The sequence below is a fragment of the Dasypus novemcinctus genome, chromosome 1 (genome assembly GCF_030445035.2).
Source record: "Dasypus novemcinctus isolate mDasNov1 chromosome 1, mDasNov1.1.hap2, whole genome shotgun sequence".
Taxonomy (NCBI): Eukaryota; Metazoa; Chordata; class Mammalia; order Cingulata; family Dasypodidae; genus Dasypus; species Dasypus novemcinctus.
This window is the reverse complement of record NC_080673.1, coordinates 32,887,280-32,900,518: the sequence shown is the minus strand read 5'-3', so window position 1 is coordinate 32,900,518 and position 13,239 is coordinate 32,887,280. Positions and strand designations below refer to the sequence as shown.

The following is a 13,239-nucleotide window of genomic DNA, read 5'->3' as shown; positions in this document are numbered from 1 at the left end:
GATGGCTGACCCTCTGGTGTCACTTGCTGGTTGTTTCCACTTAGTTGTTGGAACCTTTATTGGGCTTCATTTTATTTTTCTTTCTTGTTTTTTTAGCTCAAGATGTGGGTTGTGTACCCAAGGTGATGAGATTCCTGTCTCCTTGTTGCTTGACCATGGTGCTGTGAGGCATAACGTCCTGGATAGTATAGGCAACGTTTCTTTAAGAAGTGTCTGAAACATTGACTTTTGATGCTGCATGTGGTTCTCTGACCCCTCTGTGAGAAGTGCTTCAACTCCTCTTTCCTGAAAGTCTCTTTAGTCACAGTTTCTGGGTATTCCACTCATTCTCAGGCTCCCCCACGTGTTCACCACGTGACTGCCATCTTCCTGCTTCTCTGTTCCCTAACACACTTGTTAATGTTGCCCACAGAACGTGTTGTAGAGGTGCTTGCTGTCCCCTGTGGCCCCTTGTGCCTGCTTGTGCCAGTGCCTCACTTGCCCTTGCTCTCCTGAAATGGAAGAAATCTCTTCTTGCAGCCTCAGAGCTCTCTTCATGCCGTGTTTTGTCAGGATCATGTCTGAGAGCACTCTGATTGCAGTGTGCTTGGATTTTGCATGGGTACGTTTTTTTTTGTTTTTTTTTTCCTCTTTTCAGTTTCTTTTTTTTTGTCCCCCTCTCCAAATGACTTAGATGTGCATGCTTGTGGTTGGCAGGAGAGGCCCTTTTTTGAGCTGAATGCTATGTTGGGCTCAAATTCTTTTGTTCACAAACATCTATTCCCACTCCTGTTGTCAAAACACTCTTCTCTTACTTTTCAGTCATTGGTAATCCCCTATGTCTTGATGGCCATAGCAGACTTTTCGGCTGACTGGGCTTCACTAAAGTTTTCATATTGTATTAACAGCTAAATAAAGTAGCTTTTTCACAAGTTACTTTCCTGCTGCCCTATTAATTACCTTTGCTGATTTAATCCATTTTCTTTAGATTTGTTACTAAATCACTATAAGCACCTATTTCACTACACTTGTCCACTAACTTGATCACTTGCATTTGTTTCTTGCTTTTTAAAATGGGGCATATGTGGAGCTATCACCACCTTGTGGACCTCTAGGAGATTGCTAAAGAAGTTCTTTAAGCCCAGCTTTTTCCCAGTTACTGGTAAATTTAAACTCACATCTGTGAATGCTACACCATATCTTAGTGTTCATTCATTCATTCATTCATCCATTCATTCAGAATATGTCTTGAATGCTATCAGGCATTATGCAGTGTATATATTGGGATACTGATGAGTTAGAGTAAAAGCTAATGGGGGAAGACTCCTAAAATAATGATGACACTTTGGCAGCTGCTTAATATGAGCATGTACAAAATGCTCTGGGAACCCAGGAGAAGAATGACTCATTTTATTTGGGAGATACTAAAACATTTCTCAAAGGAGGTGAAAATAAACTGGAACCTGAATGATGAGTTAAGATGTTTACCAGATTGAAGGTAGCATTTGGAAGCTGGGAACAGCTTCTTTGGTTTATTCAGAGACCCTGAGGCATGGGTAGAAAACAGTATGGCATGGCTGAACAGGGTACATCAGTTTGTAGTGTAGGATATGTTGGGGTTCAGATAAAAAAGTAAAGCTGTACATTGGACCTTTCAGAGGTGGTTGTAAGAGAAGAAATCATAGCTAGTATTTCTTGTGTACATATTGTACAAGTTACTTTATATATACTGTTTTATTAAATCAAATACCTTTGTGAAAAGGTATTGATATCCTCATTTTACAGTTGAGGAACCTGTCTCAGAATTTAACTTACATCTAGTATGAAAGAGTGTATGTTCCAAAATTTTTGTTCTCTGTGTGGCACCATATTGCTTCCTTCTTGTGCTATATCAGGGATTTGGACTTTGTCTTGTTAAGGAATCATGGGTTGTAAACAGAAGCATTTCATGATCTGATTTATATGAGTAAAAGATAGTTGAAATGCATGCCCCGTTTCTGCTAGGTACATTACATTGTCCCTGCCTAAAAATTGTGTAGTAGGGGGAAAATAACTAGATACTTCAGGCTTAAGAAATCATTAGAGAGAAAAATAATAAAAACAGAATGAAATTAGATGAGATATATATTTTGACTATGGGACAGTGGTGAGAAGATTTTATTAAAGAAGTAGGGTTTGAGCCATTCTTTTAAAGTTAGAATGTGATTTAAAAGGTGGAGAGAGATAAACATCTTAAACAGATTGGTGGATTTAAGAAGAAACAAACAGGAAAGTAGCCTCTTGGGAGCAGTGGGTTTATTTTGAGGAGTAGTAGAAAATAAGTTGGAAAAAAGTGGGACCAGGGAAGTGTATGTGGCCCAAGTGATAGGGCTTCTGCCTACCATATGGGAGGACCCTGCTTCAATCCCTGGGGTCTCCTGGTAAAAAAGAAAAAAAAGAGAGAAAGTGTGCCTGCACAGTGAGCCAGTGCTGGCGTGGTGAGCTGAGTACCCGAACAAGTGAGTCAGCACTTGAAGCAACAGTAGAGAGACAAGGGGAGAGTCAAGGTGAAACACGGCGGAAACCTGGAACTGAGGTGGTGCAGGTGAAAGGGAACCTCTCTCCTCATCAGAGGTCCCCAGGATAGAATCCTGGTGAATCCTAGAGAAGAAAAAACAAGAAGAGAATAAAAAAAGAGAAACAGATACAGAAGATCATACAACGAATGGGCACAGACAGCAAAAACAGCAGAGAGGAAGGAGGGAAAGGGGGAAAAAAAAATAAAGTTTTTTTTTTTTAAAAAAAAAAGTGGGACCAGCTTGTGTATTTGCCTCTTGCCCATTATTCTAAGTTTAACTTGGTATTCAGGTTTACATTTGGAATAATGAGCAAATAATGATCAAACATTTTTGATCATTTCAAAGCCCTTCTATCTGATGATAATAGAAGGTGAATTGATTATTTTGAGAATGCTTGTTGGTTTTCTTTTCTTTTTTTTCTTTGTTTTGTTTTGTTTGGATTTATTCCTTTTTCCCTTATTAATGAAAAACGAGGCAGGAGCCTTTGAGTGCTTTGCCATACACTGAGGCTTTTGTTGCTTTCATTTGGACAGTCATTTTAGGATGTAGGATGTATTTGAATCAAAGCCGTCATCCATTTTAGTTCGTAGCTTGGTCTAAAACTTATAGGTCTTTTCTAAGTGTTCATTTTGGCAGATCAGAGAACTTGCAGAGGTTTCTCTTTTTTACCCATTACTGGTGATGTAAGACTTAGGCTATTTGGAAATGGTCAGTCTGGGTTATTCCAAGATTCAACTGTAGCCATTTCAATTTCCCTTGAAAGGGCTCCTTAGCTTATAATTTTAGAACATAAAACACTTATTTGAGAAAAATTAAAATAGCATTGGTTAATAAAACACATGTAACTACTAATTGATTGTCCATTAATAGAATTCTATTTTTACTGCCAATTTTTCCTGTTGTGGCTTGATACTCACAACTTTTCTCAAGGTTTTTCAGAGTTGACAAGATCTGTGAATAAGAATCACTTGGGATATTTGTTTAAAAGGCACTTTGAAGGGTCTGCCATCTACTGGTCAGAAACTTGGGGGCTGAGTGAGCTAGAGCCTGGGGACATGCTTTTTTTTTTTTTTTAAATTTTTAGACAATTGAAGTTTTTATCATTCATACATGAACATCCATAAACAATAAATGTGTAGTATAAGTTGTGAGCTTACAAAACAAACTTGCATGTTATCATACAGGACTCCCATAACCCCACCACCAATACCTTGCATAGTTGTGAAGCAGTTGTTGTTATAAACTATGAAAGAGAATCATCAAACCATTACTACTAACTATAGCCAATATCTTACATTTGTTGTATTTTTCCCCCAACTCCCGCCCAGTTTATGAAACACTATATTAGTATTATATACTTGTTATAGTTCATGAGAGAATATTCTTATATTTGTCTTGTTAACCATAGTACGTCTTCCACCACGGGATTTGTTGTGGTATACAATCCTGTACTTTGTACAATCCATTCAAAAAGTACACTCAGTGACTCTCATATTTATCACAGAGTTGTGCTGTCATCACCTCAGTCAATTTTAGAACATTTTTATTATTCCAAAAGGAAAAATCCCATTCCCCTTTTACCCTCCTATTGTTGTCCCTTAGAATTGATATAAAACCTCTTTGTCATTGCAGCAAAAATATTACATTATTACGGTTAACTATAATCCATAAATTACATTAGTTATAATTTTCCCATCTATCACCATATATAACACTTTGTAAAGGAAGAACATTCTCATACTGTTACTACAGTCTTCATCCACCAACAAAATTACTATACTATACTTAGGCACTTTTGTGCTTCAATGGGCTTTGTTAAGAAAGTGAAAATGCAGCTTACTCAATGGGAGAAAATATTTGGAAACCACGTATCTGATAAGGGTTTGATTTCCGTTGTGTATAAAGAGATCATACAACCCAATGATAAAAAAGACAAGCAACCCAATTAACAAATGGACTAAAGACTTGAATAGACATTGCTCCAAGGAAGAAATATAAATGGCCAAAAGCACATGAAAAAATGTTCAGTATCATTAGGAAATGCAGATCAAAACTAAACTGAGATATCATTTCATATCTGATAGAATGGCCATTATTACAAAAACAGAAAACTAAGTCCTGGAGAGGATGTGGGGAAATAGGAACACTCCTCCACTGTGGGTGGGAATGTAGAATGGTGCAGCCTTTGTGGAATACAGTTTGGTGGTTTCTCAAGAAACTAAATATAGAACTGCCATATGATCCATCAATCCTGTTACTAGGAATCTATTCAGAAGACCTGAAAGCAAGAATGTGGACTGATATTTGCACACCGATGATCATAGCAGGGTTATTCACAATTGATAAAATATGGAAACAACCCAAGTATCTATCAACTGATGAATAGAAACAAAATGTGATATATACATATGATGGATTCTATTCAGCTGTAAGAGGAAATGAAATTGGGACGCATATGACAACATGGATGAACTTTGAGGACATGATGTTGAGTGAAATAAGTCAGACAGTAATTGTATGGTCTACTAATATGAACTAAAATGATAGTAAGCTCATGGAGCTAAACTCTAGAGTCCAGGTTACTAGAAAAATTGAGTGTGGGTTGAATATGGGAGCTGATGTAGATTAATGTATGTAGAATTTAGAAAAGGTTTATTAAATGTATGGAAATGAATAAAGTTGATGGTAATACATTGTAGTGCGTATAACATTGCTGATTTATAAATGTGATGTGGCTGAAAGGGGTAGTCTGTGGATATAATATTTCAATTGAAAGGAAGCTAGACAGTAATGTAGGGACCTGCATTTTTAATGAGCAACCCAGATAATCATCTTTAGGAACACGAGAGAGAATAAAATCTCAGTATTAGTCCTAGATTTTTCAAAATTATTATTATTGATAATAACACAGCTAGTTCTCTGTTAACCAGCATCATTGCCAGTTTGTCTGTAAAAGGGGAATCTCGGATTCCATTTGCCTACCCTTAAGTATAGGAGTTTGCTGCTGCTACCACTAATTCCTATTTTTATAGCTTTTTTCCAAACTTTTCTTTTTTAAAAACACTTTGACATATGAGAATGTTGTATAACCCCTAGGGTAACAGCTGCTGTGTGAGAAGGGATATTTACAGAGTTGAAGGGAAGGAGGTTGTTTCCCACGTTAAACACTGCCTGCCTAAGTCACAACTGTAAGTGGAAAAAGAAATGAGTGCAGTTAGTATAGTACTAATAAAGTAAGGAGAATTTTCTGGATCCTTAAAACTAAATAAATCGTATTTCATGGTGTAATGTCACAACAAGTAATTTTTAGAGTAGTAACAAAACAAATTCTGTGGAGGATGGGTGAAGTGAAAGTAAAGGAAGATTTTTCTAGTTTTCAGTTATTGCCAGGACATCTTTAAAATGAGAGTCACTGGTTTTCTATTCTAAATTCTAACTAGCTTACTTACATAAAACTTGAATCCTTAAAAAAGACAATTCAGTAATAAGGGAATTAGGATTATATTTGGTTTAGCATGTAGTAAATACTCACTAAATTCAACAAATCTTTATTGATTGAAAGATTATTTTCTACAGATGTCTACTCAAGCTGATATAGCTTTTGCAGGCTAATTTTTATATTCGTTTAAGCAGATAGGGAAATAGCCCATTTATCAGATAAACAAGATTATAATAAACGGGAGAGATTGAGAGGACCATTTTCTTTTTGTTACTTCCTCCCATGACTTTCCCAGTATTAAGAGTTAATCCTAATTATAGGTTGATCAATATTCAGGGTCCCAGAATATTTGCTGTCACAGTATTTTATTGACATAGGTTGCAGTTCACTTCCTGTATATTTTATGATCAGTGCTAAAAAAGCTGAGTCTGCAAACCTTGGGCTTATTTTATCTGTACTAATTTTGCCCTCAGAATGGACAGATACAAAGTAACTGAAAAGCCTGTTAATGTTTCTTATATTCTCCATGTCACAGTTAATTTAGGCCATGGTTGACATTCATTGTGCTTTTTTAATATGGCAAAAACTATTAGTTATCATAGAATTATTATCTGCATTTAATGAATATTGTTCACTTACTCTTTGTAGCAGCTAAAGTAACTTGTCCAAGTCCACACCAATAAGTGGTGATCTACCCTAATCTGCTATTTTTCCACTTAATTTCCCTTGATCAACCTTTTGGTGATAAGGGAACACTGTAATAGCAGATTTTAAAGTTTACAAAATAATTCAGTTTTCACCTATTTCAATATTTTATCACTTGCTACTTTAATTTTTTTATTTTTAAATTTCATATTTTTCTTAGTCCATTCTTTTTTTTTATCTTTATTTTTTTAATATTACATTCAAAAAATGAGGTCCCCACATACCCCCCACCCCCCTCACCCCACTCCTGCCCCCATAACAACAATCTCCTCCATCATCATGAGACATTCATTGCATTTGGTGAATACATCTCTGAGCACTGGTGCACCTCATGGTCAGTGGTCCACATCATAGCCCACACTCTACCACATTCCACCCAGTGGGCCATGGGAGGACATACAATGTCTGGTAACTGTCCCCGCAGCACCACCCAGGACAACTCCACAAGTCGCAAAAACGCCTCCATATTTCATTTCTTCCTCCCACTCCCTACCCCCAGGAGCCACCATGGCCACTTTCTCCACACCAATGCCACATTTTCTTCGATTACTAATCACAATAGTTCGTGAATAGAATATCAGTGAGTCCACTCCATTCCTCCATCCCGTGGACCCTGGAATGGCTGTGTCCACTCCACATCCATATCAAGAGGGGGCTTAGATTCCACATGGATGCTGGATGCAACTCTCCTGCTTTCAGTTGCAGGCAGTCTTGGCTTCCTGGTGTGGTGGTTGACCTTCTTCACCTCCATGTTAGATGAGTGGGGTAAGTCCAATAAACCAGAGGGTAGGAGTTGCAAGTCTGTTGAGGCTCAGGGCTTGGCTATCACATGGTCAGTCCGGAGATTCAGGTCCCCTGGGTATATATTAAACCCCAGCACCAACTACAGTTCCAATAACAGTAACAGGATAGGCTTGTGGACAAAGATCACATCTAAGTCAGCTCCATTGCACAGAAACACAAACTCCAAAGTAGGGCCAACTGAAATGGCACTGAACTCCATCTGCCATGACCATAGAACCTGTGGGTCTCTGTAGCCCTCAGGAGAACCAATACCTGGGGTTGTATCTACTTATCTGTCTCTGGGACTTTGCTCAGGTGTGCATAAGGGCAGCCCTTCTGATAACCTCCCAGCTCTTTTTGGAGACTCATAGCCTATAAACTCATTTGTCCTTTCCATTTCCCCTATTTCTTCAGGTCAAAAAGCATTTTTAACTCTGGGTATTATATGTTTGCTACTTTAATTTTTTAAAACTAGTCTTGAATTTGACAGAACATAAAATTTTTTACTTGATGAAAACCAAATTTTAAAAATAATGCTGTCACCTTATGTTGAGAAAGACAAGTGAGTTTTCTCCCCAAACTAGGCAACTCTTTGTTGGTTACAAAAAGCTAGGTAAAGCTTTGCTAGGGTATAAAATAATTTTTGATGTACCTTGCATTTTTGTTGAAGAAATAGTTTCTACTTTTATGGTTCTTAGTTGTAACTAAATTCTCTTTGGCAATGTTTTTCCTTTATTTTCTTGAGACTTTGCTGTTGGGCACTAAGTAATCATGAAATTGGTTAAGAATGGGTCACTTTGGAAGCAAATAGCCCAGTGAGAACAATTAGGTGATAGTGATGGATGTTATTGAACAATTTATTCAGAATTGTTAATAGGATTTAGTGTCATTTGAAAACATTTGGTGTGAATTGATTTACAAAAACATTGACTTAGTAGAGATTGCTGAACACTCTTCTGAATTTAGGGGGTGCCATATGGCCCCACATTTGACTTGGTGTCCCGTGCTCTGTATTTCCCTGCTAGCCCTGCCAATGGCTAGAATACGGATGTGTTGGTGAGATTTGAAGCTGTCACCTTAGAATATTCCATGGAGGCTAGGGGTTGAGAATGGCTGAGCCACGAAATAGAAAGTATCTAGGTTCTAAATACCATGGAGCCACCATATCAGCATTGGAATACTAGTGCACAAACTTATGTTTGTGAGAGAAATGAACTTTCTTCTTGTGTAAATCATTTCTATTTTAGCTTTTTTTTTTTTAATAGTAGACACATCTGTATTCCAGTTAATAAATTTGATAAAATTACTGTATAAAATAAATGTATTTTATGAATAAATGAAAAGCACAATAAACAGAAGCTAATCTCCCTTTTTCATAATGCTCTCCTAGATAGGAAAAGTCCCACAACATAAAAAATGGAGTAAAAGTTATGAACTGGTTTCACTGAGAAAGGAGTAGAAATGACTTATGAACATAAGAAAGGGTAGTCTTATAGTATTAATAAGAATTGAGAAAAGTAAATAAGATACCATTTTCACCAAGCAGACTGGCAAAAATCCAAGTTTGGTGAAAAGCCTCTGTAACACAGTGCCTTGTTGGATGCTTCCCTGCTGCTCGCCCTTCACCAAAACTGCTTGAACCACACTGGCCTCCTTGCTAGGCAGTGTCTGTCTTGGAGCCTTTGAACTTTCAGCCCTGATCCTCCCTGCCCTTTACCTTGGATGCTGGTCCCTTAGGGATCCATATGGCCATCTCTTCCGTCTTGTTCATGTCTTTGCTCATCTGTCCTCTTCCCAATGAGGCTTGCTCTGACCATCCATTTAATATTGTAGTCATCTCCCCTTTCCCCTAATTTTCCTTACTCTGTACTATTTTTTTTTTTTGCGCGGTACCTTATGATCTGTGTAATTTACTAATTTGTTGTTTTTATTGTTAATTAACTGTATTACCCTGCCAGAATATAAACTCTTTAAGGAGAGATTTTTTTTTTTAGTTTCCTGAAGTATCCTAAGAAGAGTCAGCAACATAAAATTGTTAAAAAATTTTTAAATAAATATATACAAAATTATATTAGTGAGCTTTTGGGGAAGCAAAAAGTAATATGTAGGTGTATATATTACTGATCACTGGTGGAGGGCAATTTGACAATATCTGTCAAAATTGTAGTGTAATTTTGACTCATAGTATAATTTCTGGGACTTTATCCTTTGGTTATGTCTGTATATACAAAATTATTCATTGTAGGTTTGTCTTTAAAAAATAATTTTATTCAATTAAAAACAACCTAAATGACCCTAAGTAGGGGTTGCTTAAGTATGGCACGTGCATACAATGGGATGGGATGATGTGCAGCTGTAAAAATGCACACAAAGATACTCTCTAGCATTCACTGAAGAGAGATCTAAGAGTTACCTCAAAGGAAAGAACTGTGTGTAGAGAGTGCAATCTTTTCTGTTCTTTGTTTTAGTTTTTTTTTTTTAAGATGGTGGGGGAAATAATAGTTTATTGTATATATATTCATAAAGAAATTCTGAAAGGAGACATGGAAAATGTGGTGAGGAAATGTGAGAACTTGGTAGACAGGAGAAAGGGTTGGAAGGAATGCTTTGCTCTGTTTACCTTTTTATATATTTTTAATTTATGAAACAACTGAAAATATTTCCTGTCTAAAAAATTAACTTGGAATGGTAGATGCTATAGGTCTAAGGAATGCTTAAAGAACTTAAATATACTAATAAAAGTCTTTAGCTCATTTGAATAATAAAAGTAATTTAAAAATGATTCTGATAGTTGAATAATGGTATTTTTTATGTAGGTGTTTTAGTTTTAATTTTTTTTTCATGATTCTGAAAGTAGCATGTATGCTACCTTTGTGTTACGATTGTTTTAATTGTTTTGTTGTTATAATCATCTACTTATACTATCTTTTCTTTTCAGTCCTGATGATATTGGGACCTGCTGGTATATTCTTCTCTCTGGTTCCGTGTTCATTAAGGAATCCATGTTTCTTCCAAGAAGCAGGTATCGTATAGACATCCTATAGTAGATTATCTGTGAAGCTTTATATTCTTTTGCAGAATTGAGCTATTTTGCATAATTATTTTCTCTTCCTGTTTCACAAAGCAAGACCATACTCTGGGAGTATTGATAAATGAATTTTTTTAAAGAAATGACTATTTTATGTTGGAAGTACTTCCAATCTGTGTAACAAAGGGCTAAGAAGGGAAAGCATGCTGGTGACGTGTACATTTGTTACATGAACATTGTAGCTGTATTTAGGGCATGTTTGTTCCTAGGGAATAGAATCTGCCTTAAGATGGCTTTTGTAAAAGCAGAGGAGCTGAAGAGTCTAACAAGCAATCTCCTAAGCATCTAAGGAGAGGCAAAGAAAGCAGTACCACATGGGACTAGAAATGGAAAGCCAGGAACTGTCGTTCACTCTTCTGCCTCTCAGGACCATATGGTCTTTCACTTTTTTTGCATTTCTCTGAATTGGCTTCCCAGTCTCTAAGGTTCTTACTTTCTCCCTATGACTTTGACTTGTATGTGGCTGGCTGTTGATTGATGATCTTACATCCCTAATGTTTAAACCATTTGACTGTAATGCCTGTGTCTTTTCCATGAGATTCCTCAAGATATGTAATCTGATTGGTACAGCCTGGGGCAGATGTATGTCTGAGTTCCAGTCAGCTGCCATCAGAGGGCTAGGGCTCACATTACTATCTGTGTTCAGGTTCCCCAAAGAACCAGCTGCTGACATTTTCACTAGTTATTTTCCCCCATAATTGTATACTTTGCACAATGAAATATTTTTATTTTTCCCAAATATTTTGAACTGACTTAATATTTTATTTCATTTCACTAAATAATATTTTAATTGACTTAATTTATTAAAGTGAATTGACTCTCCTGCATCATAACACTGTCATAAAAATATTTGAGTATTCCTGACAACTGATTTCCTAATGGGTCAGAAACATGTTCAGAATCTGTTTTTAAGATGTGAGCAAATTTTTATAAACAGAGTCAGTGAGACAGGGAGAGGTAATTTTACTCTGTAGAGAAAGAAAGAGATCAGCCTTTGGCTGCTAATGTGGTAATGAAAAGTATTAGAGGCACATTGCATCTAATTAAAAATAATCTCTGGCACAATTCCCTTGCCTCTTTGCCTTTCTTCTCAGAGATCAGATTGGCTGGCCTCTTATTCTCATTGGAAGATGGCCTCAGGAGGGAGGGAAACTCTTTTGCTTGTTTGTTATTGTTCTTAGTAGCAATAGTCATAGTAGTTGTAATGTATTGTTGGTAGCAGTAGCAGTAGCAATAGAAGCAGTAGAAGTCCTGATAGTTACTGTAGCAGTAGAATTAGTAGTAATAAAATGGTGATAGTAAGATAGCTGTGCCTTTTATAAGTGCTTTCCATTTTGCCAGGCACCACTCTAAATGCTAGATGTATATGGTATCATTTAATTTCATAACAATCCTTTGAATTAAGTAGTTATTATGTTCATTTTATGAACTAGGAAACTCTGGCAGGATGGTAGTGGGTAGATGTACCTTCTAGAATTCTGCTTAAGAAATCTGGACTGACCCTGTCAACAAGCTCCTATAATTCCAGAAATTCTGTTTTCCAGAGGAAACACAGAGTTTACTGTTTGACCCCTTTTGGGAGGCTCTGTCTAACTCTCTTGCTGAATTTGGAAGAAGGTATAAGCAAATAGTATTTAAGCATGGGCATATTTTTATTTGACTATAAAAAGTAATACATAAATTTTCAAATATAAAGAAGAAGGAAGGAAAAGCATCAAAATTTTCTCATTTGAATTAATTCTTTAATCTGTGAGTATTTTTTTTCCTTCTAGTCTTCTTTACCTGTATATGTATTCTACTACTTAAGGGCAGACTTTATATGCAATTTAGTATTTTGCTTCTTCCAAATATAGTGTGTGTATACATATCACCTCATAATATTAAAAGCGCTTTTATAAAGGTTCATTCTTTATAAACTTTAATGCCTGTTAATGCTCAGTTATTGGAACATTCCACAATTTAATTAATAGTTTTTTATGCTTTTGTGCTTCAGTGCTACAGTGAATGTGATGAAATTCACACATTTTAAAGAAGACTCTAGTCAGTGGCTTCATCATCATCTTGATACTCAGGATAAAGTTGTACAAACTAAATCTTTATCCTGAGGTCTTAGAACAGTTAAGGAGGCTGTGGTGGTCCATCTTGATTGCTATCAACTAGTTGATTAACAGCTAGTTCTAACTCTGGAAAGGGAACCTAATGTTCAGAAAACTGCCCTTCTAGAAGAAAGAGGACTTGCAGTTCACAAATATTTCATGAACACATTGAACTCTACATTTAATTATTTTAAAACATGACACATGTTCTTTTTTTTGGCTCGAAGTCAAATGCTTGCAAGTCAGTTCTTTAATGGGAAGAGGGTAGGAATGGTGTTTCAGACTGAATGACGAGCTAGTGCTATCTATAGCTTATTCCTTCATGTTGCACCTGGTGACATTTGCTCTATCCAAGTTGTTTGTTTTCTTTGGGGATGTTGCCTTGGGAATAGTACTGTGATTGTTTTAATAAGAAACGGTCCCTCCTGGTCCTACGCTAAATGCTGACATTAGCGATTCATACTTATTTCTCTCTCCAGAAGATACTGAGTTTAATTAAAGAGTAATATGGTTTAGGGAGTAACAACAGTTTAGGTTTATTAAACAACTAGTTCACAGGTGATTTTCCACACTTAACATGTTTTTATCATG

The 13,239-nt window shown here is 36.4% G+C and overlaps 1 protein-coding gene across 6 annotated transcripts in view; it reads left to right on the top strand.

The window, feature by feature from the left end:
• RAPGEF2 (Rap guanine nucleotide exchange factor 2) overlaps positions 1 to 13,239 on the top strand; it is a 276,574-nt gene that overhangs the window by 115,480 nt on the left and 147,855 nt on the right. For all 6 annotated transcript variants that reach the window (XM_058276560.2, XM_058276808.2, XM_058276656.2 and 3 more), the window contains exon 4: positions 10,403 to 10,486. In XM_058276560.2, the coding sequence (XP_058132543.1) occupies positions 10,403 to 10,486 (84 nt within the window). The remainder of the gene's footprint in view (positions 1 to 10,402; positions 10,487 to 13,239) is intronic.